The sequence below is a fragment of the Jaculus jaculus genome, chromosome 11 (genome assembly GCF_020740685.1).
Source record: "Jaculus jaculus isolate mJacJac1 chromosome 11, mJacJac1.mat.Y.cur, whole genome shotgun sequence".
NCBI classification, from domain to species: Eukaryota; Metazoa; Chordata; class Mammalia; order Rodentia; family Dipodidae; genus Jaculus; species Jaculus jaculus.
Window position 1 is genome coordinate 94,793,272 of NC_059112.1, and position 27,324 is coordinate 94,820,595.

The following is a 27,324-nucleotide window of genomic DNA, read 5'->3' on the forward strand; positions in this document are numbered from 1 at the left end:
TTGTCAGATGCACAAGGGGGCGCACGCGTCTGGAGTTCGTTTGCAGTGGCTGGAGGCCCTGGCACGCCCATTCTCTCTATGTGCCTCTTTCTCTCTCTATCTGCCGCTCTCAAATAAATAAAATAAAATAAATTTAAAAAAAGGAAATAAATTTTGACTCATGATATGTGGAAGACCTCTTGCAGTCACTGTGCTAAGTGAAATAGTAACAAGGACAAAAGCTCTGCCGTTGATTCCATTTATGTCATGTCTTCAGTACAGTTGAACTCATAAAAACAGAAAAGTAGAATGGTAGTGGCAAGAGTTGGATTATTGTTTAACAGGAGATGAAAAGCTTTGGTGGTGGATGGTGATCATGGCTACACTTGATGCCACTGAATTACATACTTCAAAATGATTAAAATGGGCTGGGGAGATGGCTCAATGGATGAAACACTTGCCCCACAAGTGCCTAAATTTGGATCCCCAGAACCCACATTAAAAAAAACAAACAGAAGCCCCATACATACACACACACACACACACACACACATAAATAAAAGTATTTTGAAGAAGCCGGATGCTGTAATACCAGAATGCCTATGGACAAACGAGAGGCAGAAGCAGGAGAATCTACTATACAAGCTTTCAGGCCAGCTAGCCTAGTAAACACAGTTGGTGAGAAGCAGGTCTTCCCTCCAGCAAGGAGAAGATGAGGACTGGCCTGTGACCTCCACACATGCGCCGTAGTTCTCATGCTGTGGCATATGGACTCACACACAACACAAAAATGGTTAAAAGGATAGCTGGTTTTGCTTTGAAACAGGGTCTTGCTATGTTGCCCAGTCTGGCCTCAAACTCTCAGTCCTTCTTCCCCTGCTTCTCAAGTGCTACCATGTCCGGCTGCAATGGCACATTTTATGTTATGTATATTTTCATATATATATTGCAGCTGGCTGTGGTGGCACACACCCTTAATCCTAGCATTCAGGAGGCTGAGTGAGAAGGATCACTGTGAGTTCCAAGTCTGCCTGGGCTAGATGAGACCCTACTTCAAAAATCCAAACAAAAAGGGCCAGAGAGATGACCCAACAATTAAGGTGCTTGTCTACAAAGCTTGATGACCCAGGCTCAATTCCCTAGTACCCATGTAAGCCAGATACACAAAGTGGCGCATGTACCTGGAGTTAGTTTACAGTGGCTGAAGGCCCTGGTGCACACATTCTCTGTCTCTCTATCTCTCTCTGCTTGCAAATAAATAAATATATTTAAAACAAACAAACAAAAAAAACCCTCAGGCCATAGTATGAAAATAACTCCTGGGCAGGCTTAAGAGTTGAGTAGGGCCACCTGAAGGGAGCCTTGGGCTGGTAACCATTGGAGTCTAGAAGGTTCTAGAATGCTTACCACTATACTACCACATGCTGTACTGGATGGGCCTGGAGGCTGAGCCTTTCTCAGGACCTACTAAGGACTAGTTGAGGGGTCTGAGGAAGGGAAGAGTCCTTCATTTGGACCTGTGGATGGGAGGGAGGAAGACTCAGGGTCCTCTGGCTGCGCTGAGCTTGTGGAATCTGAGGACATCCATATCTGAGTCGTGTGACAGCGTGGCTCGGACCTGGGCTGAAGGAAAGACCACTCAAGTTCCTGTTACTTGGGATGCTTCCTCCTGAAGCCAGCTAGGGAGAAGTTCAGGTCACCCTGTGTGTTAACAGAGAGCCCCAGATAAAAAGCTTAGTATCAACTGCCAGGTGTGAGTGAAAGCACTTCTGGATGATTCCACCTCGGCACTGCCCAGCTGTAACTGCAGTGTAGAGCAGAGTTGCTCTTAATACTGAGAAAGCAGCAGGAGAGGGAGGGAGGAGGGAGATGGTTCTGCGGATAAAGCTCCCAGCAGGCATGCATGAGGGCTTCAGTTCGGATCCCCGTAAGTGCTGGGCAGGGGTGGTGACCAGCTTGTCATCCTACTGCTTGAAAGGCACAGACAGGTGATTCCTGGTACAAGCTGGCTAGCTCCAGTAGCCAAGTCTGCGAGCTCTGAGCTCAAGTAAGAGACCCTGCCTCCCCAAGAAAGAGAGACAGCAATCAAGGAACAACCCAATGTCACCCTCTGGCTTCCACGTGTGTCCCCACACATAGGAACATGCATAGGCACACGTACAAAAAAGAGCAGGTCATGGTGGCCACTGACGCTAAGCCATGATGTTTTGGTGAGATTTTGTATGGGGCAATAGAAAACCAAACTGGCAAGGAATTAGCTCAGGAGGCATGATTTTCCCCCAACGATTGTTCCCCTTCTGGGGGGACACTCTGAATGACTCCTTTGTGCCCAATTCTATAACCTTACAGGTCCCCTGACGGTTCACATAGCACCATTCCAGGACCAGGGGCCAACTCAAGTGCTTTTTTTTGTTGTTGCGTATTTTTATTTTTTAATTTATTTGAGAGTGACAGAGAGGAAGAGGCAGATATAGATTGAGAATGGGCACACCAGGGCCTCCAGCCCCTGCAAACAAACTACAGACGCATGTGCCCCCTTGTGCATCTGGCTAACGTGGGTCCTAGGGAACTGAGCCTTGAATCAGGGTCCTTAGGCTTCACAGGCAAGTGCTTAACTGCTAAGCCATCACTCCAGCCCTCAAGTTTCTTTAGTAAGTTAGGGTATGGCCATGCCACCCTGAATGCACCTGGTCTTGTCTTTAGTGAGTTTGCTTTCAGAGCCACTGAAATGGTGAGTCTCACCATTATGAAATTCAACCCAGGTGAACCTGGCCAGAGAGGATGGGAAACAGTGAAAAGCCGTGTGACATGCCACCCTGAGGTGGCTAGTTCTGGCTCTTCTCCCTTGTCTCACCTGGAGGAGAGCCCTGATGCTATAGTAGCTTAGGTGAGATCACACTGTTCAGCTCATGAGCAGAACTTACGTGACTTCCCTCTAGACCAGAGCAACATGGAGCTGGTATAAGACCCCTCCCTGCTTCTGGTATTCCCTTCCTCTGCTGTAAGAATTGGGGACACTTGCATTAGGATAGGGCCCTGGGGAGATCCCACGGAGCAGAGGCCTATGAGATAGTCCCATACTGTGAGAAGGAAATAAACGGGTGGTCTGAATCCAAGACTTCAAGGTTGGTTGTTTCAAAAGCTGAGCCTCATTGACCCAGAGAGATGTAATAGAACTTACTGGTCTTTTCAGCCCAGGCAGCACATCTATGATAGGCCCAGGAAATGCCGAGTTGCTGAAAAGTGCCTTATTACCATTTACTTTTATTTTACTATGCAACATCGTACTTGTTTAAAATGTCTTGCAGTCTCTTCAAAAGAACGCTGGTTGAAGGGTGGCTACTGAACCACGTTTGTCCAGCAGCCGTCCAGTGAGCGGATGCAGACAGACCACCTTCAGGGCAAGCTTGATCCCCATGGGCTCCCTACACCTGGAGATGACCAGACCCGTCTCCAGCTGGACATGCGTTGTGATGCAGGCCACCAGCTGGTGAGGTCATCCTGGGAGGTATACCGAAGGCCTTGTGGGCATTCCTGGTGGTCCCATTGAGTTCACCGTGTGGACCACCATGCAGGTGCACGGGGAGCTAGAGGGGTCACTGGAGCCCGGAGCACCCGGCCTAGAAGTCCAGGGGTCTTTGTCCACACCATGGGTCACACTGGCCAGCTCTCTGATGCCGTCACTGAGGTCTCTGTGGGGACAGGAAGCAATGAGTTGGGGGAAGAGAAGAAATGGGATTTAGCCTGACCCACAGGGGACCCAGTCCTGAGCCTTCAGTGGACTTGATATAGATGGCTTTCCCCAAGGAAGGGCTATGGTTCTACTTCCTCCTTCCAGGAGCCATCTACCCCATGCCCTGGCATACAGGCCATAGCAGGTTCCTCCTCAACTTCCTCGCCCACACCACCGAGGGAGGTTCTGGTCACCTTCGGAAGGGGTAGGAGGACCTTTATAGGGCTGACCCAGAATACGAATAAACCACAGGAGTCAAGCAGATAAAGGATGTGGAGAACCAGGAGTATCCAGGGGAGGGTACCTCCTCCTTGTCCAAGTCTGTCCCCTTTGATGAATACCCTTCCACATCCTCAAAGCCCCTAAGCTACTCTATGCTCCACACACAAGCCAATCACTCTCCAGGCTGACCAGACCTTTGTCCCACCCACCTGACTGGCCCCACTCCATCCACGGCTTCTACAGGTGGGGCCTCTGCTCTGTCCCATCGCACCCCCCACCCCCAGCCTTCCCACACCTGGGAGCCTTCTCCGATCACCATTCCCACCCACACCTCATTCCCAGGACAACTCCAGGAAGTAGAGGAATTAAGCAAAAGTAGCCACATGAATAAGTGAATGGATCAATTCATTAATTAGTAAGGTAGTTTAGGAGACAAGGACAGACTTTCTTGTTGTTGTTGGGGGGTTCGAGACAGAGTCTCACTTTAGTTTAGGCTGAACTGGAACTTACTCTGTAGCTCCAGGCCGGCCTCAAACTCATGAAGAGCCTCCCGCCTCAGTGTCCTGAGTGCCGGGATTAAAGGCATGCTCCACCATGCTCAGCTAAGTTCAGACTTTGCAACTGAACTAGATGCTTGAGCCAAGTGAGTGAAACCCAGCTTGCAACACACTACCTGTGTGCGACTGCATGCCGCTCCACCTAGGAACCCAAGGACAGGGGACTCAGGGCTCTCCCTCCACCATGCAGGGCAGACTTGGCTGAAAGCTTCCAGGAGCAGCTCTGCTTCCTTTCTGGGCCCCTTCTCACTTCATTTCCTACTTCCTGTCTCTTGTGTGTGTACAGGATTGCATGTATATGTGCAAAGGCCAAAGGACAACCATGAATGTTATTTCCCATGGACTGCCTGCCTTTTTTGCTTAATAATTTTTATTTTCAAGGTAATGTTTCACCCTAGTCCAGGCTGACCTGGAATTCACTATGTAGTCTCAGGGTGGCCTCGAACTCACAGTGATCCTCCTACCTCTGCCTCCCGAGTGCTGGGATTAAAGACATGTGCCACCATGCCTGGCCATCTACCTTTTTTTTTTTTTTTTTTGACAAAGAGCCTTTTCTCTTACTGGCCTTGGAACTCACCAATTAGGTTAGATTGGTTGGTCAAGGATCTCCATGTCACATCTATTTTTGTGTTTGTTTGTTTGTTTTTCGAGGTAGGGTCACAGTCTAGCCCAAGGCTGACCTGGGATTCACTATGTAGTCTCTCAGGGTGGCCTTGAACTCACAGCGATCCTCCTACTTCTGCCTCCCAAGTGCTGGGATTAAAGGTGTGCACCACCATGCCCGGCTCTGTTTTTTTTTTTTTTTTTTAAAGATTTTATTTTTATTTATTTATTTACTAGAGACAGAGAGAGGGAGGGAGGGAGAGAGAGAGAGAGAGAAAGTGTGAAGGATGTGCCAGGGGCCTCTAGCCACTGCAAATGAACTCCAGATACATGTACCACCATGTGCATCTGGCTTACGTGGGACCTGGAAAATCGAACCTGGGTCCTTAGGCTTTGCAGGCAAGTGCCTTAACCACTAAGCCATCTCGCTAGCCTTTTTTTTTTTTTCAATGTGGATTTCAGGGATCAAACTGGTTCCTCACGCTAGCACCCTAGCCCAACTTCCTACATCTTGAGCTACACCAACTAGAACTGACTCTCAAGAGTGGACCCCAGCCAGTTCCCCCCATCCTGTCACAGCCCTTTCAAGGCATCCCTCCCAAACAAAGCTCTCTCCCTCTCCCCAGGGGAAGTGATCAGCTTCCCCACTACCATGCAGCTCTCTGACCACTCTTGCAAGAAGTCGTGCGTTGACCATCTATAGCAGTAGTCTCCAAGGTCAATAGCTGGACAGGGACAGAGAAAATGTGGCCCCCGACAGTACCCCCAGGCTTTCTTAAGCCTTACACTTCAGCCGGTGAAGCCATGTTGCCCTTGCCCACAACACCAGGTTGCTTTAAGAGGTGGCAACTAGTGCCAGCCGTGGTAGTGCACGCCTTTAATCCCAGCGCTCGGGAGGTAGAGGTAGGAGGACCACTGTGAGTTCGAGGCCACCCTGAGACTACATAGTGAGTTCCAGGTCAGCCTGTGCTAGAGTGAGACCCTCCCTGGAAACCCCCACCCCCCAAAAAAAGAAAGAAAAAGAAAAAAAAGAGGTAGCATAGCAATTAGGCCTCCCCATCCTATTGCCTTTTTCCTAATTAGGACACAGGAGGCGCTGTAACATAGAAAGATTATCACAGGATGGAAAGCAATGGAAGCTTGAAACCTACCTAAGAAACCTGACCATAAAGATAGAAATGCAGGGCTGGGGAGATGGCTTAGCAGTTAAGGTGCTTGCTTGCAAAGCCTACGGACCCAGGTCCAGTTCCCCAGATCTTACATAAGCCAGATGCACAAGGTGGCACATGCGTCTGGAGTTTATCTGCAGTGGCTAGCGGCCCTGGTAAACCCATTCTCTCTCTCTCTCTCTCTCTCTCTCTCTCTATCTCTCTCACACACACACACACACACAATAAATAAGTAAAATAAAAGAAAAAGCAATAAAAAATAGAGATGCATTAGCCAAAACATTCCCAGCCAGATTAAAATAAGCAAGGAAAGTGCCTGTTAGAAACACCTGCAGCCAGCTTGCAAGGCAACCCATCTCCTGTATCCTGAGCTCCCACGCCCATAGGAAAAGCACTAACAGTCACTGCAGGGAGCCAAAAGAACTCACACGGCAATGCCATGGGGAGGAAGTCTGGAGTAAGTATTCCTTCTCACTGGTAAGTAAGGATGCCAAGGAAATGTACACCTGCAAAATAAGCAAGTGCAAGCCAGGCGTGGTGGTGCATGCCTTTAACCTCAGTACTCGGGAGGCAGAGGTAGGAGGATCACTGTGAGTTCAAGGCCACCCTGAGTGAGACTATACAGTGAGTTTCAGGCTGGCCTAGAGTAAGACCCTACCTCGAAAAAAAAAAAAAAAAAGCAAATAAACTATTAACTCTCTGAGGTCATGGTCCTTATAAGATATGGTGGACCTAACTTGAATACCGCATGGAAGAAAGAATTAAAATATTCAGATTCTTGAGACAGATGTGTTGACATATGGCTTTAATCCAAGTACTTGGGAGGCAGAGGTAGGAGGATTGCTATGAGTTCAAGGCCAGCCTGGGACTACAGAGTAAATTCTAGGTCAGCATGGGCTAGAGAGAGACCCTACCTTAAAAAACAAAAATATTCAGACTCTTTGGTCTAAACAATCCACTCTTTAAGAGCAGCTCAAAAATGATGCCTCAAGAAAAAGAAACAGGGCTGGAGGGATGGCGTGGTGGTTAAGGCATTTGCCTGCAAAGCCAAAGGATATCTGTTCAATTCTCCAGGACCCACGTAAGCAGATGCACAAGGGGGTGCAAGCATCTGGAGTTCGTTTGCAGTGGCTGGAGGCCCTGGTGCACCCATTCTCTCTCTTTCAAATAAATAAATAAAATATATTAAAAAAAAAATAAAAAGAGACAGAGTCAGGGGCATGTGTCTGAAGTCCCAGTAACTCGGAAGGCTGAGGCAGGGGAATCATGTCAGCCTAGGAGTTTAGTGACAGCTTAGGTAACACAGTAAGACTCCATGGCAACAAAATAAGATTTAGGGTTGCTCATGCCTGTAATTCCAGCACTTGGAAGGTGGTAGTAAGATCATTGTGAGTTTGAGGTCAGCTTGAATCCCAGGTCATCCTGAGATAGAGTGAGACCCTAACAAACAAACAAACAAACAACAACAACAAAAAAAAAAGAAAACAGAAGAGGAAAGAAAGAAAAAGGAAGGAAGGGAGGAAGGTAGAGGAAGAAAAAAATTATTCAGAAGTTCTTGATTCACCATTGTCATCAGGAATGTGTCATTACTAACTGGAAAAGTCTCAAAGAGGTTCTGACATCCTATACTTAAGGAGATAAGAAAATGGATTCTTGGGCTGGAGAGATGGCTGACTAGTTAAGACCTTTGCCTGCAAAGCCAAAGGATCCTGGTTCAATTCTCCAGGACCCATGTAAGCCAGATGCACAAGGGGGCACATGTGTCTGGAGTTTGTTTGCAGTGGCTGGAGGCTCAGGCATGCCCACTTTCTCTCTCTCAAATAAGTAAATAAATAAAATGTATTAAAAAAAAATAAAAAGCCAGGCGTGGTGGCGCACGCCTTTAATCCCAGCACTCGGGAGGCAGAGGTAGGAGGATCGCCGAGAGTTCGAGGCCACCCTGAGACTACATAGTGAATTCCAGGTCAGCCTGAGCCAGAGTGAGACCCTACCTCGAAAAACCAAAAAAAAAAAAAAAAAAAAGGATTCTTTCCATGCAATCAAACTTGGTGCACTATGTATGACAGACAGCCACACAGGCCACCATCATCCCGCTTCATTTTCCTCCTCTGTGCCAGAAAGATAAGGGTGGGACTGGAGAAACAGCCCAGTGGGTACAGCGCTTGCTGAAGGAAGCCTGATGACACAAGTTCAGATCCCCAGAACCTACGTGAAGCCCCCCACACAACATGAGCACCTGCAGTCCCAGAAATTCTATAGAAAAAAGAGGAGGTGGAGCCGAGAGGAGCTTGAAGCCAACTTGTCGGGTGATCACAGCTGTGAATGAGAGACCCTACCTCAAAACAAGGTGAGAGGCAAGGACCCCCACATCTACACATGGACCATGACACACACATGCCTGCACACATGTCATTGCATACACAATAGAAAAAGAAAGGCAGGGGCTGGAGAGATGGCTTAGCAGTTAAGCGCTTGCCTGTGAAGCCTAAGGACCCCGGTTCGAGGCTCGATTCCCCACGACCCACGTTAGCCAGATGCACAAGGAGGCGCACGCATCTGGAGTTCTCTTGCAGTGGCCGGAAGCCCTGGCGCGCCCATTCTCTCTCTCTCTCTCCCTCTATCTGTCTTTCGCTCTGTAGCAGTCACTCTCAAATAAATAAATAAATAATGGACAAAAAAAATATAAAAAGAAAAAGAAAGGCAGGAATGGTAATAACAGTGATAGCCACTATTCGCTGAGCTCTCATTCAGGCCAAGGACACCTGAACCCAGGTAACCTGTATGGTGCCGTGAAACAGGACACACAAGATGGCTGGCAGTGTGGCATGGCCGTAACCTCACAGGGAGGCCGTGCGGCCAACAGCACATGGGGATCCAGTATGGGGGTTTGAAAACACGCCAGGCCTCGACAGATCCCTGAAGGAGACTTCCACCCAGAGCCCTTAGGAGGCCACAGCACAAAGGACGAAAGTTCAGGCAAAGAGCTCAGACACCTGGCAGGCGTATGCACAAAGCAGATGTGCCAATGCTAGCAGGGTTCCTGGTGTCGCTCTCCACGCATCAGGAGCCACGCGCTATTAGGGTAGTCAGACTTGAGGGTCAGAAAAGCAGTGTCAAGCTAGGGATGCAGTCACCTAGCATGGAAGAAGCCCTGAGCGCAATCCCCAGCACCAAACTGGGGCCAGTGGTCTTGCCTGCAAGCCAGCCCTTGGAAGGTGGAGGAAAGAAGATCAGAAATTCAAAGTCAAGGCCAGGGAGAGGACTCAGCAGGGGAAGTGCTGACTGTGCATGTGTGAGGCTGTAAGTCTGGATGCCCAGAATCCACACAAAGCTGGACACAGTAATGCATGTCTATAATCCCATTGTTCCTATGGCAAAATGGGACATGGAGACAGGAGAATCTCTAGAAGCTTGGGAGTCAGCTAGCCTGGCGTTGGCTACGGTGAACGAGACCCTGCCTCAAACTAGATGGACTGTGTTGGGCACATATGAGCACGTGTGTGTGTGCATGTGCGTACACACATACACACACTTAAAAAAAATAGGAGCTGTAAAGATGGCAGAGCAGTTAAAGGCACTTGATTGCAAACCCTGCTGGCCTGATTTTAAAACCCCAGCCACCCATGTAAGTCAGATGCCACAGGTGGCACAAGCCATCTGGTGCTTGTTTGCCATGGCAAGAGGCCCTAGCACACACATGTGAATGAACACACACACACACACACACACACACACACACACACACACACAAGTTTTAAAAATTATCAAAGCTATCCTCAGCTACATGGCAAGTTTGAGGCCAGCCTGAGCTATACAAGACTTTTTCTAGGTAAGGTCTTATTCTAGCCCCGGCTAACCTGGAATTCACTATGTAGTCTCAAAGTGGCCTCAAACTCACAGTGATTCTCCTTCCTCTGCCTCCCAAGTGCTGGGATTAAAGGTGTGTGCCACCACACTGGGCCAAGACTCTTATCTCAAAAAAAAAAAAAAAAAGGCTGGAGAGATAGCTTAGCAGTTAAGGCACTTGCCTGCGAAGCCTAAGGACCCACATCCAGTACCCACCTAACCCAGATGCACAAGATGGCACGTGTGTCTGGCGTTCATTTGCAGTGGCTGGAGGCCCTGGCATGACCATTCTCTCTATCTTCCTCTTCCTCTTTTTCTCTCTCTTCTCACTTCTCTCTCAAATAAATAAATACTTTTTTTAAGTGAATGTGGGGTGGGGAGGGGGACAGGCGTAATGGCACATGCCTTTAATCCCAGCACTTAGGAGGCAGAGGTAGGAGGATCTCCATGAGTTCAAGACCACCCTGAGAAGACAGAGTGAATTCCAGGTCAGCCTGAGCTAGAGTGAGACCCTGTCTCAAAAACAAAAAAAAAAAAAAAAAGGGGGGGGAATGCACTTATTATTCAGGGGAGAAAAAAGTATGTGTGTATTAAGAAAGAAAGAAAGAAAGAAAGAGAAAGGGTAGGAAAGCCAAGACCTAGACAGGGAGAGAATGGGAAAGAGGCTGGGTAACTTAGCACACAGCACCAGGCTCAGCAACTTGGCACAGTAGCAAGCACCAGCGTAGGTCCCTGCAGTGTCGGCTGGCTCCAGAAGATCACACTGGGCAGGACAGCTGACACGCCCCACGGCCCCTTGCTCTAGGACTGCGAGCTGAGTTCCCAGGAAGACAAGAGTGCCAGGGACCTCAGGACCTGACACAACTGGGGAAAGTTCCGCAGCCCCCCACGTCCCGGCCTGTGACCCTGGCAACCCACACGGCAAAGCTGCGGTTGTCGTGGGCCTGGCTGTGCTGCTGCCGCCCTGGCTTGCTGCCTCCGCCACTGCTGCTGGGGTGGTGGTTGTGTCCCTTGACGCCCAGGTAGGCGGCCTGCACGGTCTCCAGGTCCTCGCCTCTCAGCTGGTACCACAGCTGTGCCGTCCTGGGGGGAAAGAGCTCAGGATGAGGGGGGGAGCCACGGGCGCCTGTCCTCCAGATGCAGAAAAGCACTCCGCACAGCCTCGGGGTGGCGGCGGCAGCAGCCAGGCAGGGGGCCATCTGGGTACAGGCTCCGCATACACAGTTCCGTCCCTGCCACTGTTGACCAGCAGGAGTGTGGCTGGGATCCAATGACAGGCGTTGAGGAAACAGGAGGCGGAAAGTTCTAGCACTGGGAAGTGTTGGCCGCAGGACACTGTGAGTGACGTCAGTGCCACAGGACAAAAGGCTAAAGTGGAGAGTTTAAGGCAGCGTGTGCCTTGCGCAAAATGACAGTGATAACAAGAAGTTACCATTGTGTGGTGGAATACACCTGTAATCCACACCTGCCAGGAGACAGTGACACCTGCCTGAAGTTGGAGGGGGGGGGCACCCACAGCAGCCCCAAATGCCGCGAACGCCTCAGAGCGTGTTGTAGGCAGGCTCAGTAAGACGTCCCCTGTGGCCCCCTCAACCTGGAGGTGGCCCCACTGGGCCATGTACCCCAGCCTCCATCACGAGGGTGAGTGGAGGACTCTCCTACCCATCAGGGCACCCCGTGTGTCCCCCCATGCGCTGTCCTAGTACTGTGGCAGGAGGCGTGACCTACACTATGTACGGTGCAAATCCCCCTTTCGGGGGAGGACCCAAGGCCACCAGGCCACCATACCTGTTGGCTCGCCGCTGCTCGCTCTTCTTCACGCACTTGAGGAGGCAGCAGCTAAGGAACGCCATGGACATGAGCAAGATGATGGCGCAGCTCACGATGGACGCGATCACCGCCACCCTGAAGCCGAACGTCTCGTGTGGTGGCACGGCTGACAGGGAGACAGACACCAAGCGGCTCCTGGCAGTTTGTCCAGACCTTCCAGGCTCAGGATGGGGGGGGGGGTGGAGGGGGAGTGGGCTGGGAGAGGGGGCCAGGTGCTGACACCTCAGTGAGTTCCATGTGGAGAGGTGGGGAGCAGAGAGGCACTGGTAACCGAGGCAACGGTCTGGAGGGTTCTCCATCGGGAACGGTTTTCTCCACAAAGGGGGCATCTGAGCTGGGGGGTGTCAGGGTGCTTGACAAGGAGTAGTGTGGTAGCTGCCTTGACTCCTTCCTACCTACCACCACCTGAGCAAATTTAAGGGAAACAGCAACCCTTGGCAGTAGAAGGGCATTTGTGCAGACCAGCCGGGTGACAGACGTGGTGCCCTCGGAGCCCTTTCCATCAGGTACTAAGAGTAATTTAGGAATGTTCCATCAGAATATTTTAGGAATATTCTGGGGGAGGAGACCCCAGCGTCCTAATATGCATGGCTCACGTGTTCCCCAGCCCCCTCTCCCCTGCTTTCAGCCAGACGCTGGCCCTCCAGAATCAAGGCTCCAGTTTCCTGTGATGACACGCCTGTGTTCTCACCACTGGTAGATAAAGACAGTGACAAGGGACCGAGACACCATCTCAGCACAGGATCGGAAGCCAGGGCCAGGCCTGGAGTGGGCACTCAGGAGCCCAGAGGGCTCGTCAGTCACGGTAGGCAGCAAGCCATCAGCTGAGGAGATGGCACCTTAAATGCCAGCCTAGTTTAATACTAATAAGTAATATTAATAATAATAAATATAATAGATAATAAGTCAATGAATAATAAATAGCCGATAGGCAGGATCTAGGACTCCCACTTCCCCGTTTGGCAGCTCAGGAGAGGGGGGCCTTACCTTTGCACAACGGGATCCCTGAAGACCAATCAGCGAGGCTTCCCGTCCAGGCGCAGGTGAGGAGTCCGGACCCTATCATCTGGTGGCCAGAGGGACAGTGGAACACAAGCACAGTCCCCACAGAAGTGCCATTTCCACGGAGGATTTGCAAGGTGCCCCGTGGGGGCGGCTGCAGGAGAGTGCATGTGCCTGAGGAGAGAGGAGGGTATGAGGCTGGGCACTGGGCAGGAGGCAGAGACTGGGCTGCCAACCCAGGGGTGGGTGCAGGGAGGCCCTCCAGGCACAGAAACCAAGCCGAGGTCGATGGTTGAGTAAAATCTAGATGTTCTGAGGACTGTGGTGCTGAAAAAGCAGTAAGCATAATCACCTAAGCTCTTAAGGCTTAGGGCAAGAGGGAGAGGGAAGGAGAAGAGGGTACAGGCCAAGGGAGAGGGGAGAAAGACTTGACGGGGGACATGACTCAGTGGTCAAAGTGTCTGCTGCATGAGGAACTGTGTTTCATAAATCACTGAGCTCTAGGTTCAGCAAGAGACACTGTTTCAAAAAGTAAGGTGGGAGCCCGGTGTGGTGGGGCACGCCTTTAATCCTAGCACTCGGGAGGCAGAGGTAGGAGGGTCACCGTGAGTTTGAGGTTACCCTAAGACTACATAGTAAATTCCCGGTCAGCCTGAGCTACAGTGAGACCCTACCTCAAAAAACAAAAACAAAAAAAAAAACAACAAAAAGAAAAGAAAGTAAGGTGGGGCTAGAGAGATGGCTTAGCAGTTAGGGTGCTTGCCTGAAAAGCCTAAGGACTCAGGTTCAACTCCTAAGAACCCATGTAAGCCAGATGCACAAGGTGACACATATGTACAAGGTTGCACATGCTCAAAAGGTAGCAAATGCATCTGGAGTTCGATTTGCAGTAGCTTGAGGCCCTGGTGTTCCAGTTCTCTCTCTCTCTCTCTCTCTCTCTCTCTCTCTCTCTCTCTCTCTCTCTCTCTCTCACTGTCATAAAATAAAAATTTAAAAAGGTGAACAGTGACTAAGGAAACACCTGATATTGACCTACATTGATCTCTGGCACCCATACAGGCACCCCCAACACACACACACAAGAAAACAAAAAAAGGTATTTGGATGAGCCAGGCACGGTGGTGCATGCCTTTAATCCCAGCACTCGGGAGGCAGAAGTAGGAGGATCGCTGTGAGTCTGAGGCCACCCTGAGATTACATAGTGAATTCCAGGTCAGCCTGGGCTAGAGTGAGACCCTACCTCGAAAAACAAACAAACAAAAAAAGTATTTGGAAAGCAAAACAAAGGTCCAATACGTTGACTTTTCAAGGAGCTACTGTACATCAGCAAGTTAAACACTTAACTTTCTTTTAAAATTGAACTAACATGAGCAGCAATTCACAGGAGATACAGGCACAAAAACATGCTTACCCACACAGTAAGTCAAGAAACCCATTCCAATGTCAGTTCATCTTTCCCTCACTGAGGTGGCTAAGAGAAACAGAAAAAGGGGACTGAGGCTATAGTTTAGTGTTAGGGCACTTGCCTAGCATGGTCAAAGCCCTGGCTGGGTTCAGTCCTCAACATCAGAGTAATGGTAATAATACTGTAGAACCCAATAACCTACAGGGAAGGCAGTGACTCCCTGGGTGGGAATGAAAGCCAAATCTTCCCAGGTGGCGCTGAGTGAATGTCCTAAGGGGGCTTGTGTCTGACATGCGCACAAGAATTTAGCCAATGGGAAGAATCTGCTGCCTTCTGGGCACCAGGATGTTCTCCTCACAGATGTACAAGGGCAGGAAGTTGGAAAGCACCTCAGTTTCCTGGCACTAATGTGCCAATCTCAGAACCAATAAGTACCACAAACGACAACAAAATGCAGTGGTGATCATGCTGTCTTTAAATAAGGACCCAGAAAATCTGGTGCTGGGACACTCAACCTGGAGTCCCAGCTACTCAGAGGCTGAAGCTGGACGACCGAGGGAACCCAGAAGCTGAAGGCTGGCCTCAGCAACCAAGTGAGACCTCAGTCTCAATCAAAACAAAAACAAACAAGGAAACAGGGTTGGGGAGACGGCTCAATGGATCCAGTGCTTGCCGTGCAAGCCTTAGTCTGTGAGTTCAGATCCCACATAAAGTCAGATGCTGTAACACAAGTGTCTATAATTATAACCCCAGCGCATACATCCGGGCACGTAGGGAGGGAGAGGCAGGAGAATCATCCAGAGTCTCGTGGGCGAGGAGACACTGGGAAACAAGGTGGCAGGTGAAGCCTAACGCCCGAGCCTGTTCTCTGACTTCCACAGGTACATCATGGCACGTGCATGCCCACGTTCACCCACGCAAAAAAAAAAAAGAAAAAGAAAACAGGCTAGGAAGATGTCGCAGTGGGTAAAGCGTTTGCCTCACAAGCATGGGTTTGACACCCAGAGCCCACACAAAATGCTGGGCATGGAAGCATGGGCTTACAATTCCAAGGCTGGGAAGGCAGAGGCAGGTGGGGCCCTCGGGCGCATTGGCCAATCAGTCAAGCCGACTTGGTGAGCTCCCGGCCAAAGAGGGATCCACTATCAAAAAAAGGTAGACAGGGCTGGAGAGATGGCTTAGTGGTTAAGCGCTGGCCTGTGAAGCCTAAGAACCCTAGTTGGAGGCTCGATTCTCTAGGACCATGTTAGCCAGATACGCAAGGGGGCGCACGTGTCCGGAATTTGTTTGCAGTGGCTGGAGGCCCTGGTGTGCCCATTTGCTCTCTCTCTACCTGCCTCTTTCTCTCTCTGTCACTCTCAAATAAATAAAAAAATGAAGGAAAAAAAAAAAAAGTAGAGAGTGCCTGAGGAATGACTCCCAGGGCTGTCCTCTAGTCTCCACACATGTGCCTCTGAACACTCCTGTATGAGAAAAATCCATGTACACAGAAAGATGCTCAGGATAAAATGACTATCACAAGATCTTTTATGAAAGGATAGTGGCAACAGTCATCATGTATATGGAATTACTATGTGCTGGACACTAATGTGCAGGCCTTACACATTAATTCATCAGCCACAACCGTGACACACCCATAAAATCATCATAAACCCATCTGATCAGTGCACACACTGAGGAGTGAAGTCACTTCCTGAGGCCACACAGCGCCACTGTCACATGACCGATGCAGTGCCCGGCGAGAAGAAGTCCACTCACACACAGAGACACAGCGTGTGCTCCCATGTCCGGCTTCTCTGGGTGGGCACACCTGGAAGTCACCGGGCTATGCACACAAGGGTGGGTGGCTTCCTGCCTTGCGCTGCTTGCTAGTGCCATAGCCCTTAGTGTTTCATTGCTCCTTGCTGGTGGGCACCGCAATTTTCTATGTGAAAGAACGTCTAGGGGCTGGAGAGATGGCTCAGCAGTTAAGGTGCTTGCCTGCAAAGCTGAAGGACCCACATTTCATCTTTCTCCAGATCAAACATAAAGCCAGATGCACAAAGGTGAGGCAAGCACAAGGTTGCACATGCCCACTAGGTGGCACAAGCGTCTGGCATTCGATTGCAGTGCTGAGGCCCTGGTGTGCCAATTCTCTCTCTCTCTCACTCTCTCTTTGAAAAAAAAAAAAGTGGGCTGGAGAGATGGCTTAGCGGTTAAGCGCTTGCCTGTGAAGCCTAAGGACCCTAGTTCTAGGCTCGATTCCCCAGGACCCACGTTAGCCAGATGCACAAGGGGGTACATGCATCTGGAGTTCGTTTGCAGTGGCTGGAACCCCTGGTGCGCCCATTCTCCCTCTCTGCCTCTTTTTCTCTGTCTGTGGTTCTCAAATAAATACATAAAAATAAACCAAAAAAAATTTTTTTTAAAAAAAAAGTATGTTTAGGACATCATTGAGATGTCACAAGCCCATGTGCAAGAGCTTCTTCCTTCTGCTCTCCTGGGGATGGACCCTGAGTTGTGGAGCACCAACCCAGGAGCACCATTGCTCTGTGTGTGGATTAAGTGTGGCTGCATTGAAGAGCACATGCCTGGCAAAGGCAGGCCACCAGGTACCTGCAGAAGCAACTGCCTAGGCATCTCTCTGTGCCTGCCTGTCTGCCTCCGCAGAGGGACAGAGACCCAGAGACAATGATGGAGAAAGGCAGGGGAGTGTGGTATCTGACGGACCTCATTATCTTTTTTGTAAAAAAAAAATTTTCAGAATACTTAGTAGCAGAGGTCAGTAAGTTAAAAAGGAGACATAAAGGGAAGAGAAAGGAAGGGAGGAGGGTACTTAATAGGTTGATATTGTATATATGTAAGTACAATGATTGAGATGGGGAGGTAATATGATGGAGAATGGAATTTCAAAGGGGAAAGTGTCAGGGGGGAAGGAGGGAGGGCATTACCATGGGATATTTTTTTATAATCATGGAAAATGTTAATAAAAATTAAAAATAAAATTTTAAAAATTAAAGTAAACATAAAGATAGGGAAAAAATATTTTCAGGCTGGAAAGATGGCTTAGAAGTTAAGGCGCTTGCCTTGGAAGCCTAAGGACCCAGGTTTCAACTCCCCAGATCCTACGTAAGCCAGACGCACAAGGTGATGCATAAAGTGGTACACACGTCTGGAGTTCAATTACAGTGGCTACAGGCTCTGGAATGCCAATTCTGTCTTGCGTGGGCTCTTGTTCTCACCCTCTTTCATAAAAAAAAAAAAAACAAAGGCCAGTCTGCTGGGCTTGCCTCAAAAAATATTTATTTGCAAGCAGAGAGAGACTGAGTGAGAGAGAGAAATGATGACAATGAGAATGGTTGCAACGGGGCCTCTTGTGACTGCAAACGAATTCCAGATACATGTGCCACTTTGTGCATCTGACCGAATGTGGGTAGTGGGGAATCGAACATGAGTCCACTGAGCTATCTTTCCAGCCCCCATTATCTATTTTTTTTTCTGGCATGTGTGTGTGTGTGTGTGTGTGTGTGCGCGCGCGCGCACTTGCACGTGCATATGCACGTGCCCTGTGCACACACTGCGGAAGACAAAGAAAGACAGCTGATGTCCTCTATTTCCTTTCCATCTTATTTCCCTAAGACAGTCTTTCATTGAACCTGGAGCTCCCCATTTTTGCTTAGGCTAGCTGACCAAGGAACCCCAGTGATGCTCCTGTTTCCACCCCTCTCAGCGCCAAGGTTACAGGCATGCATGACCATGTTCAACTATTTAAAAAATTTGTTTTTAGAGAGAGAGAAAGAATTGGTGTGCCAGAGCCTCAGCCACAGCAATGGAATTCCAGACGCTTGAGCCACCTAGTGGGCATGTTTGACCTTATTTGCCTCACCATTGTGTCTGGCTTATGTGGGATCTGGAGAGTTGAACATAGGTCCTTAGGCCTTACAAGCAAGTGCCTTAATCACTAAGACATCTCTCCAGCCCCATGCCCAGCTTTTTACGTGGGTGCTGGGGATTGAACTTGGCAGTCTCAAGCCTGAGAGATCCTCATGCTTAGGTAGCAAATACTCTCAACTGCTGAGCCATCTACATAGCCCTAGGGTCTTCTGAGGGAATGACAACAGTCTACAACTTACTGAGGTGTGGCTGTACCTCTGAAAGCTCCTGGGTAGCATTCTTTCAGAGGGTGACTTGTTAATGTTATGTATATTACAGCTCAATGATGCTATCAAAAGTATAGAGGAAGGGGCAGAAGAGATGGTTCAGCAGTTAAAGGCACTTGTAGGCTAGAGAGATTCCTTGCAAAGCCTAAGGACTTGGGTTTGATTCCCCAGTAGCCTCATAAAGCACAAGGTGGTGCATGTGTCTGGAGTTTATTTGCAGTAGCTAGAGAACCTGGTGTGTCCATTCTTTTCTCTCTCTCTCTCTCTCTCATAAATAAAAATAAAATATCTTTTTAAAAGGCCAGCCAGGGCTGGAGATATGGCTTAGCAATTAAGGCACTTGCCTGCAAAGCCAAAGGACCTCGGTTCAATTCCCCAGTACCCATGTAAGCCAGATGCAGAAGGTGGCATATGCATCTGGAGTTCGTTTGCAGTGGCTGGAAGGCCTGGCGTGCCCATTCTCTCTCTCAAATAAATAAATATTAAAGAAAAAAAAAAGGCCAGCCAACCAGGTTGATGAGGGTGTGGGGATAGGCAGGACAGCAGCAGGTTTACAGAGCACCCCCTGTACCGGGTACAGTTCTAAACGCCTAACCTGAGCCATTATCCTGTAACCCTGGGTTAGTCCTCACTGGCCTTGGGTCACCCGGACCCCAGGATTTGACCTCATGAAGTACCAGCTAGGTATCCAAAGACACCAGAACACGAAAGAAAGACCACACAGATTAACAAGTGTGCCCCGCTCGGCCAGGTTCTGGGCTATGGCTCCTGTACTATCCCTCCAACCAGGCTGGTAGGTGAACATAAGATTTTGGAGTTGTGGTAGACACAGCTGGGCAGCTAAGGAGCCCTTGCCCAGGACGTCGGGCAGCCAATACTTCCCAGTGCTCAATTTAGAGCTGTAACTTCTGCATTCTTCTGCAGCTGGGCCAGGGGCGAAGCAGTTCACACTCCCCACCCTGCCATCAGCCAGAGAGGCCAGGGAGCAGCAACGGCAGGGCAGGGTGGGTGAGCGTGCCCACAGCCGCCCACCCGCAGGGTCTGTGCCACAGATAGCCATGAGTTGTTCACCCTTTACAACTTCCTCCAAAAAGGCCCTGGCATGGACTGGAGAGATGGCTTAGCGGTTAAGGCACTTGCCTGCAGAGCCTAAGGACCCATGTTCAACTCTCCAGGTCCCACATAAGCCGGACGTACAGTGATGCAAGCACACAAGGTTGCACGTGCGCAAAGTGGCGCGCAGGTGTCTGGAGTTCGACTGCAGTGGCTGGAACACCAATTCTCTCTGTGTCTTATTTAAAAAAGGTAAGTCTGGAGCCGGGCGTGGGGGCGCACGCCTTTAATCCCAGCACTTGGGAGGCAGAGGTAGGAGGATCGCAGTGAGTTCAAGGCCACCCTGAGAATGCAGAGTGAATTCCAGCTCAGCCTGCACTAGAGCGAGACCCTACCTCGAAGAAAAAATAAAATAAAATAAAATAAAATAAATGAAAAAGTCAGTCTGTTGGGCTTGCCTCAAAAAAAAAAAAAAAAAGGGTCCTGGAAGGTGAGGGTGGCCACGAACAGAAGACAAAAGTCACCACACAAGAACGCGACAGGCTGTGGCCTTCGGTGCACGCAGGGCAGCAGAGGAGACAGGATGGTTGGTGGGGTCCTTATCCACTGGGGCATCCCTGTCGCTTCCTGCTCTGTATCTGTGTCTCCCTCCACCGCGGACAGTGGAGGGAGGCCTGGGTGAAATGTCTGTGGCCCAACAAGGAAACCACCACCATCCACTTCCGCTTAGTGCGTCTTGGTAGCAGCAGCATGGACGACATGGTGGGGACTGGGTGGGGCACAGAGATGTCCCCACTAAGTTCACACTTCTGTCAACAGCCACATCCTGTGCTGTGTGTGAAGGGTTCTGCTGGGGGAGGGGGAACGACGCTTGTCTTCAGCTGACAAGCGCAAGCCTTGGCACAGCAGCTCAACCCAGGCGGCTGTGCGTCTTAAAGGACAGATTTCCTGCCCTGGTCACCGCGCGCTCCGCGAACATGGGAGATGAAGGGTTAAGTCAGTCGCCACCCACAACTGAAGAAGGGTTGTACTAAAGCCCTTAGCCACACTGGCCTATGAAGCCCAGGATGTGTTGTCCTGTTAAAGACCTATAAAGCCCAGGATGCACTGTCATATTGAAGAGCGAGATATAAGCACAAAGCCATTTGCAGTGTGAGCCCAGCAAAAAGGACAGTGGCTCAGAGCTGCACACGGAGAGAAGGGACCTGGTAGGGTTTGGTGTCAGCCTCTCAGAGCCTCTGCATAGTGAGAGGGCATCCAGTACAGTCCTGGTCCTGAAAATGGCACCTGCACTTCTAGCCAGCCAACCAGGGGACTCAAGGGGCAGAGAGTCGTATTAGTTACTGAATATCATTCTTCCATTGACAGCAAAATGGAGGGATGGAGAGGGAGCTCCGTGGACAAGAGCACTTGCTGCCCAAGCACAAGGACCGCAGTTCGAGCCCCAGTACCCACATAAAAGGCTAGGCATGGCAGTACATGTAACCTCAGTGCTGAGTGGAGTGGAAACGGGAGAACCCAAGGCAGGGGATCACTAGTCAGCCAGCTTAACAAAAACAAACAAACCAATAAACCGCAGGGAGCCAGGCGTGGTGGCGCACGCCTTTAATCCCAGCACTCATGAGGCAGAGGTAGGAGGATCGCTGTGAGTTCGAGGCCACCCTGAGGCTACAGAGTGAATTCCAGGTCTGAGTGAAACCCTACCTCAGAAAACAAAATAAAACAACAACAACAAAAAAAAAAACCCACAGGGAGCTCCAAGTAAGAGACTCTGTCTCCGGGGAAATAAGGTGAAAGAGTGACACAGGACATCCAATGTACTGCTCTGGCTTCTACACACATGTGCATATGTGTATACACACACCCCCCCCCACAGGAACAAAAATGAAAGAATTTGGGGAAAGGGACTGTGGTGAGCAGCTGGGGTAAGCTTTCCCTCCCGCTGGACCTGGCCCCGACCCCTGCTTCCCTGTGTGGTTCTGGCCAGGCGTACTGTAAGTAAACAAAAAGGATGGGGTTAACAGGACACAGCCAGATGCTGCACCGAGCCTAAAATTGTCTGAGTGTGGCGATCCCAGCGCTCAGCAGTAAGATAGGAAGAGAGAGGGGTAGAGAGAGGGTTCAAGGGCAGGATGTTCCAAGAAATCACCAGGGCCTGGCAGATGGGTGCTGGGAGCTCTGACAACCATGCCCTTAGCTATCAACAACAGGCACCCACTCCTAGAGAGAGCTCCCCACAACTCGGCCTGCAGATCCATGGTTCTTCCTGCATACTCTGCAGGCCCTCCCCTTACAAGTTCCACCTTCCCCTCCTCTTCTCGGAATGCCCATATACCCAAGGATGCCCCTCCCAGTCCCTACAGGCAAGTTCCCATGCCCCTGTTGAATTCGAAGGCACCCCCACATTCCTATACAAGGCACTGGCTGCAGGAAACCTCAAGCCAAGCTAGAGGCAGGTGTCTTCCTGTCCTCCCCAGGCCCCCCATCCCAAGATGGGTCCCAACCCTTCTCTGCGCCCATGCCTCTGGGCCCTCACCATCTGGGCTCAGTCCTAATACACGTTTTACTCAGGTACACCCGTGGGATAGCTTTTCCATGTTTACTATGTGGAAGTTAATCTTCAAAGAGAGAAGAGAAAGCACCACGGGGTGGGGGAGGGGAAGGGTTTAACCACAAACAAGGCCCAGTCTGGTCTTCATGGCTCAGGGGACAGAATGAGGACGACAGGGCGCAGACAGTCTCTAGCCTGTGCTCCCATCCTGAGGGAGGCAAGGCCTGACCTTGGGTGAGGGGCTCTTCCATTCTCTCAGCCTGCTCCTCCCTCAGTTGCTGAAGCCAGCCCAAGAAGGTTCCTTGCTTGTTAATCTTTTATCTGGAACCTTGGATCACAGGCCAGCACCTTCTGTCCTTCCTGGGGCCCACAGCCCACTGACCCTGACCTTCTTCATAAGTTCCCTTTTATGCTGGCAGAGACTGTGAGACCACAGGGAAAGGAGGAGGCAAGCCCCTGGGCTCAGCCTCAGCAGGCGTGTCAGTGGGTGGGCCTGGATCTCCTTCTGCCAGTGAGTCTCTTGCACTGGGCCTCAGTTTCACCAAATGCAAAATGGGAATCCCCTGGAGGGATTTCTCACCCATCTCCTCACAGAGGGCAAGGACACCCCTCAAACCTTGGCTCCCCCAGGCTGAGCTCCACACCCAAGACTATACACTCTCTTCCCAGAACAGAACTGGGATAATTCCAAGTGAGGAAAAGTACCCGAATCACTAGGAGTGGGGTGGTGGACGAGGTGCAGGAAGCCATGCCTCTTATCTAGCTGCTCTTCCAGCAAGCATCCTGGCAGCAGACCTGAGCCAGGTCTCCAGGGGAGAAGCCCCTCGCTGACTTACACTGGTTCCTTATGGGCCTCAGTTTCTCGTCTGTCAAATGGACACAGCCTCTGGCTGCCTGGGTGTACCCACGTTCACCTTCCCACACCCTTCAAGGTCCCTCTCTAAGGGTGCCAGAGGGTGGCCTCCAGCCCTTGGAACTATGTGTTCCTGGAAAACCTAGATTAGGATGTGCAGGAGCAGGTCCTGGGAGCGGGGCCAGGGCCAAACACTCAACATTCTTGATATGGGACCCTAGCTGGGATGAAGCGGGGGCACACCACATATAAAGTCTAGTCCTGAGCCAATCTCCCACCCCTAGGAAGACCACAGACCCTGAGGATAGCTCTGGTCTACTGTGTAATTACCCCATTCCACAGATTGAATAACAAATCCCAATTGCTATTTCACTTTTTTGTTGTTGTTGTTTTTTGGCTGCACTGGGGCCATGCACATGCTGTGTAAGTAAGTGCTCTATCTGTGAGCTTTATCACCAACCTCCAATTGCTGTTTTAGATAATGCCAGTGTGGGGGCTGGAGAAATGGCTCAGCGATGCCAAGCGCTTGTTTGCAGCCCTGACAGCCTGGGGCACCGTTCTCCAGTACCCACATAAAGCCAGATATATACAAAGTGGCACATGTATCTGGAGTTAGTAGTGGCAAGTAACCCATTCTCTCTCTCTCTCTCTCCCCCTCTCTCTGCTTGCAAATAAATAAAAATACATTTTGAAAAGATTTTTTAAAAGACAATACCAAACTGTCTCCAAATGGCCAGGGCGTCATCACTTCCCTCCACAACCCATTTCACAGAGCAAGAGACTGAGGTGCCACATGATGACATTAACCAAAGCAAGACAAAGATCCTCCCTGGACTCCACCTGACATGTCCACAGCCCTGGGAAAGGAATACAGTGCTAATAATCATTTAGCACAAGGGGAATCAGGAACAACAGCAGGGAGACTCTCTTCAGGTCACAGAGGGGACTAGACAAGGTCTTGTGTCTGGAAGTGCTCAGAACCTGGGGCCTGCTGGTGACACCCTGAGAGAAGACTTTGCTGTTAGTGGTCACAAGCAAAGATCCCTTGAGCCAGACAGGACAGGAAGAGCCAAGTCCCTGGACTTTGAGACCCCCCTAACTGAGATTCCTATGCAAATAGCCATTTGTATGCAAAAACCCAGCCAGAAGAACCACCCTAAGGCCTTAAACTGGCCTTAGTCAAGGCTATGGACCTCACCTAGCCTGTGGCACTTGCTCCTCCGGTCTGATGCACAGAAGTAGGGTTCACTGGGGTGATCTCCCTTCCTCCCGTCCCAACAGTACCTGTCGTCCTCAAAGACAGGACAAAAGCACTTCTGATCCCAGGCTGGAATTAGGAAGTGGGAACTAGCTTCACCTGCTGGGGCTGGCGACTGGCCGAGGTAGGATGGTGCCAAACCAACCACATTCACCAGCGTGCGGTGAGCCCAGACCTTCCTCACCACCACCTCCAGACCTCAGCTTCCTCCTGCACGAACGGGCTAAACCCAGAACCTCTGGAGTGGCCAAAGAAATAAATGAGCTCTTGGCATATAGATGATGGAGCTTTGCGGTTCAGTCGTGTTTAGAAGCATTTACGGAACAAAGTTGGCGTTCGAACCCCAACCCAACACATTAATGAAATTACGTGTTTATAAAAAAAAAAATCACTCTCTCTCCTTCCGGAGACCTTTGACCTTAGAGAACATAGGTCCATCCCAGGCCCTGCGCCCGGGTGATCGGAGAAAACTGCGCGTCCCGCAGCCTCACTGTGCCCATCTGTAAAGGGAGGCCGGGTTGCCCACCAGGAGCTCCCGGGACGACACCATCCTCGGGCGTGGAGAGGGTGCCCCAGCTCTCACTTTCCATCCCTGGGCAGCGCACCTCGCCAGATGAAGCCGGGTCCCACTTCCGCGCTGTCCCACGTACTACGTGCCCTCCCCCCACCACCACCCCCGCCGCCCGCTTTCAGATCGCTCGCTGCCGGGTTTCGGGCACGTCAGGGCACCGTCCGGGCGTGCGGAAGACCGGGAGAGTTCGTCCACGCGCAGCCCCTCAGCTGGATGACCACCCTCCCCCTGGGGGTGGGCACACCCCCTGGCTGTGCGTCCCCGCAGCTCCCCGGCTTTCCCGACGGTGAAAGGAGCGCACGGGCCCCTCCCCCGCCTCGGGGCCCTGCGCCCCCAGCCCTCACCTGGACGGTTCCCCGGGGCAAGCGTGGTGCTCCCGGCCCGTCCCCGGGGCTTCGCCCGGCCGCGGAGGGTCGCGGCCAGCCCGCGCATCTTGGGCGCACGGCGACGGTCGGCGGAGCCCGCGGCGGGGGCGTGGCCAGTGAGGGGCGTGGCTGGAGTTAGCCCCGCCCCAAACTCGCAACCCATCAGGCCCCGCCTACGCCTCGGGGTGGGGTCGGGACTGGGGCCCGAGGTGGGATAGCAGAAGTCGAGGAGCCTGAGCCCCCAGTCTCCGAAGTCAGTCTAGTGGGGAGGTGTCCCTGCGCGGCTTTTGCTCCCGCGCTTTTCCTCTGTGTTAGAACCCCCCAAAGCTGTCCCTTCCTCTCTCCCACCTGGCCGTGCTCAGGGTCTGGGGTCACCTAGGTTGAGACGAGGAAATGCCACCTCCTCACTGCCGCCGCACGGCATGCAAAGGCCCCTCACCTCGTAGCGCAGCGCAGTTCCCCTCCTCCTCCTCCTTCTTGGGCATTTTGCCCTCTCTCCTGGCTGAACCCCTCCTTTCCAGCTCCACCTGCAGCAGTTTTTGGGTGGGTGATGTGGTCCACCCCTCCCTCTCTCTAGGGCAGGGCGGGCTCCCCGGACCAGGCAGCCGGCTGTGATGAATAGAGTGGGCTTTCAGCAAGGCAGGCTCTCCCGCCTCTGCCTTCTGGGCCCGCAACCGCTGAGGTTCGCGGTAGCAAGTGAGGGGCTCTTTCCCCCTGCTTCTTCCTTCCGGCCTCGCCCCCTTCTATCTCCTCCTTGTGGACTTGTGGACCACACATGATGTCTTCTTCCTTTAATCTCCTTCCTGACAAGTCAAGCGCCTACTCTGTGTTGCCCCATCAGGAAGGGCCGGCAGGACCTCGGAAGTATCCACTAGGACCCCAGCCCCGCTGTGAGCCCAGCCCCTCCAGCGCACATTCTGGAAACTCAGAATTCCCTTCCATTTAAATGGCCCTAGCCCACTCCCTGCGGCCTGTGTGGTCCTTCCTTTACCAGTGGAGGACAGCTGCCTGTAGGCTCTTGGATGGAGTCCATAGGGGTCTGGAGTATTCTTGAATTCCAGATGGAGCTGTGAGGGATGTGAAAATTCTGGGCTCCTCACCCACTACCATGCGTGGCTCAGGCCTCTAGGGGGTCAAGCAATGCTGGCCATCTGATCATTTAGGGCCAAGTAGGTTTCTTAAGCCTATGTTAACAACGGGACATAGACACAAGACCTCAGAGCAACTGTGATCTCTTCATCCAGGAGGCTAGCAGCCTGAGATGCCTGTATTCCAGGCTTTGGGTTTTTTTTTATTTTTTATTTTTTTTTTTTTTGGTTATTTTTGTTTATTTATTTGAGAGAGAGAGAGAGGGACAGAAAGAGGCAGATAGAGAGAGGGAGAGAGAATGGGCACGCCAGGGCCTCCAGCCACTGCAAACGAGCTCCAGACGCATGTGCCCCCTTGTGCATCTGGCTAACGTGGGTCCAGGGGAGTCGAGCCGCGAACCTGGGTCCTTAGGCTTCACAGGCAAGCGCTTAACCACTAATAGGCTTTGGGTTTTTGAAGCTTCTTCGAAGGCTCTCGGGAGTCTTTCCTTACCCCTTCCAGTTTCCGGGCGGCCCTTGATTGGTCTGTGACAGCATCACTCCAGTCTTCATTCTCTGTGTGCTTGTCGCTCTACATCCACGTTTCCTCACACAGAGACACCAATCATGTTGGATTAAGGGTCCCTGCCGGATCAAGTCTGTAAAAAAAAAAAAAAAAAAAAAAAAAAAAAACCTAGCTCTGCTATTCAGGTCACCCCCACGGGTCCTGAAGTTCATGACAAGTACATGTGCGAGACACGGTTGGGTCCCTCAGAGGGAGACAGACACAGAGAAAGAGAGAGGACGGGTGTGCCAGGGCCTTCCGGAGCCACTGCAAAGGAACCCCAGACACATGCACTGACTGCTTTGTCATCTGGCTTTACATGGGTACTGGGGAATCAAAACCAGCCCCTCAGGCCTTGCAAGTAAACGCCTTTTACTGCTAAGCCACCTCTCCAGCTCCTAAATTTTTATTTATTTATTTATTTTTATTTGCAAGGAGAGAGAGGAGACAGAGAGAACGGGCATGCCAGGACCTCCAGCCACTGCAAATGAACTCCAGACTCTCGTGCCCCTTGGGCATCTGGCTTATGTGGGTCCTGGGGACTTGAACCTAGGTC

At 51.1% G+C, this 27,324-nt stretch overlaps 1 protein-coding gene across 2 annotated transcripts; it reads right to left on the minus strand.

The window, feature by feature from the left end:
- Window positions 1-3,084: 3,084 nt before the first annotated feature.
- On the minus strand, window positions 3,085-25,206 carry Susd3 (sushi domain containing 3). 2 transcript variants are annotated; one of them, XM_004652305.2, is made up of 5 exons: window positions 25,116-25,206; window positions 12,927-13,115; window positions 11,898-12,045; window positions 11,028-11,192; window positions 3,085-3,671 (listed from the first exon to the last, which is right to left on the minus strand). In XM_004652305.2, exons 1-5 carry the CDS (start codon window positions 25,201-25,203, stop codon window positions 3,476-3,478), a joined length of 786 nt encoding a protein of 261 aa, XP_004652362.2. In that variant the 5' UTR covers window positions 25,204-25,206; the 3' UTR covers window positions 3,085-3,475. The 2 variants fall into 2 exon arrangements, with proteins under 2 accessions (XP_004652362.2, XP_044986052.1); XM_045130117.1 differs by lacking the exon at window positions 25,116-25,206 and adding an exon at window positions 14,353-14,399.
- Between the last annotated feature and the right edge of the window lie 2,118 nt (window positions 25,207-27,324).

What these genes read in the sequence shown, in the direction of transcription:
- Susd3 (XM_004652305.2), bottom strand. Translation starts at nt 25,203, where the DNA reads ATGCGCGGGCTGGCCGCGACCCTCCGCGGCCGGGCGAAGCCCCGGGGA. An exon ending in GAGCAGCGGCGAGCCAACAG is followed by an intron (nt 11,193 to 11,897) that starts GTATGGTGGCCT and finishes CTTTCCCCCCAG; the next exon opens with GACGGCACAGCTGTGGTACC. An exon ending in GACAACCGCAGCTTTGCCGT is followed by an intron (nt 3,672 to 11,027) that starts GTGGGTTGCCAG and finishes CTGTCCCCACAG; the next exon opens with AGACCTCAGTGACGGCATCA.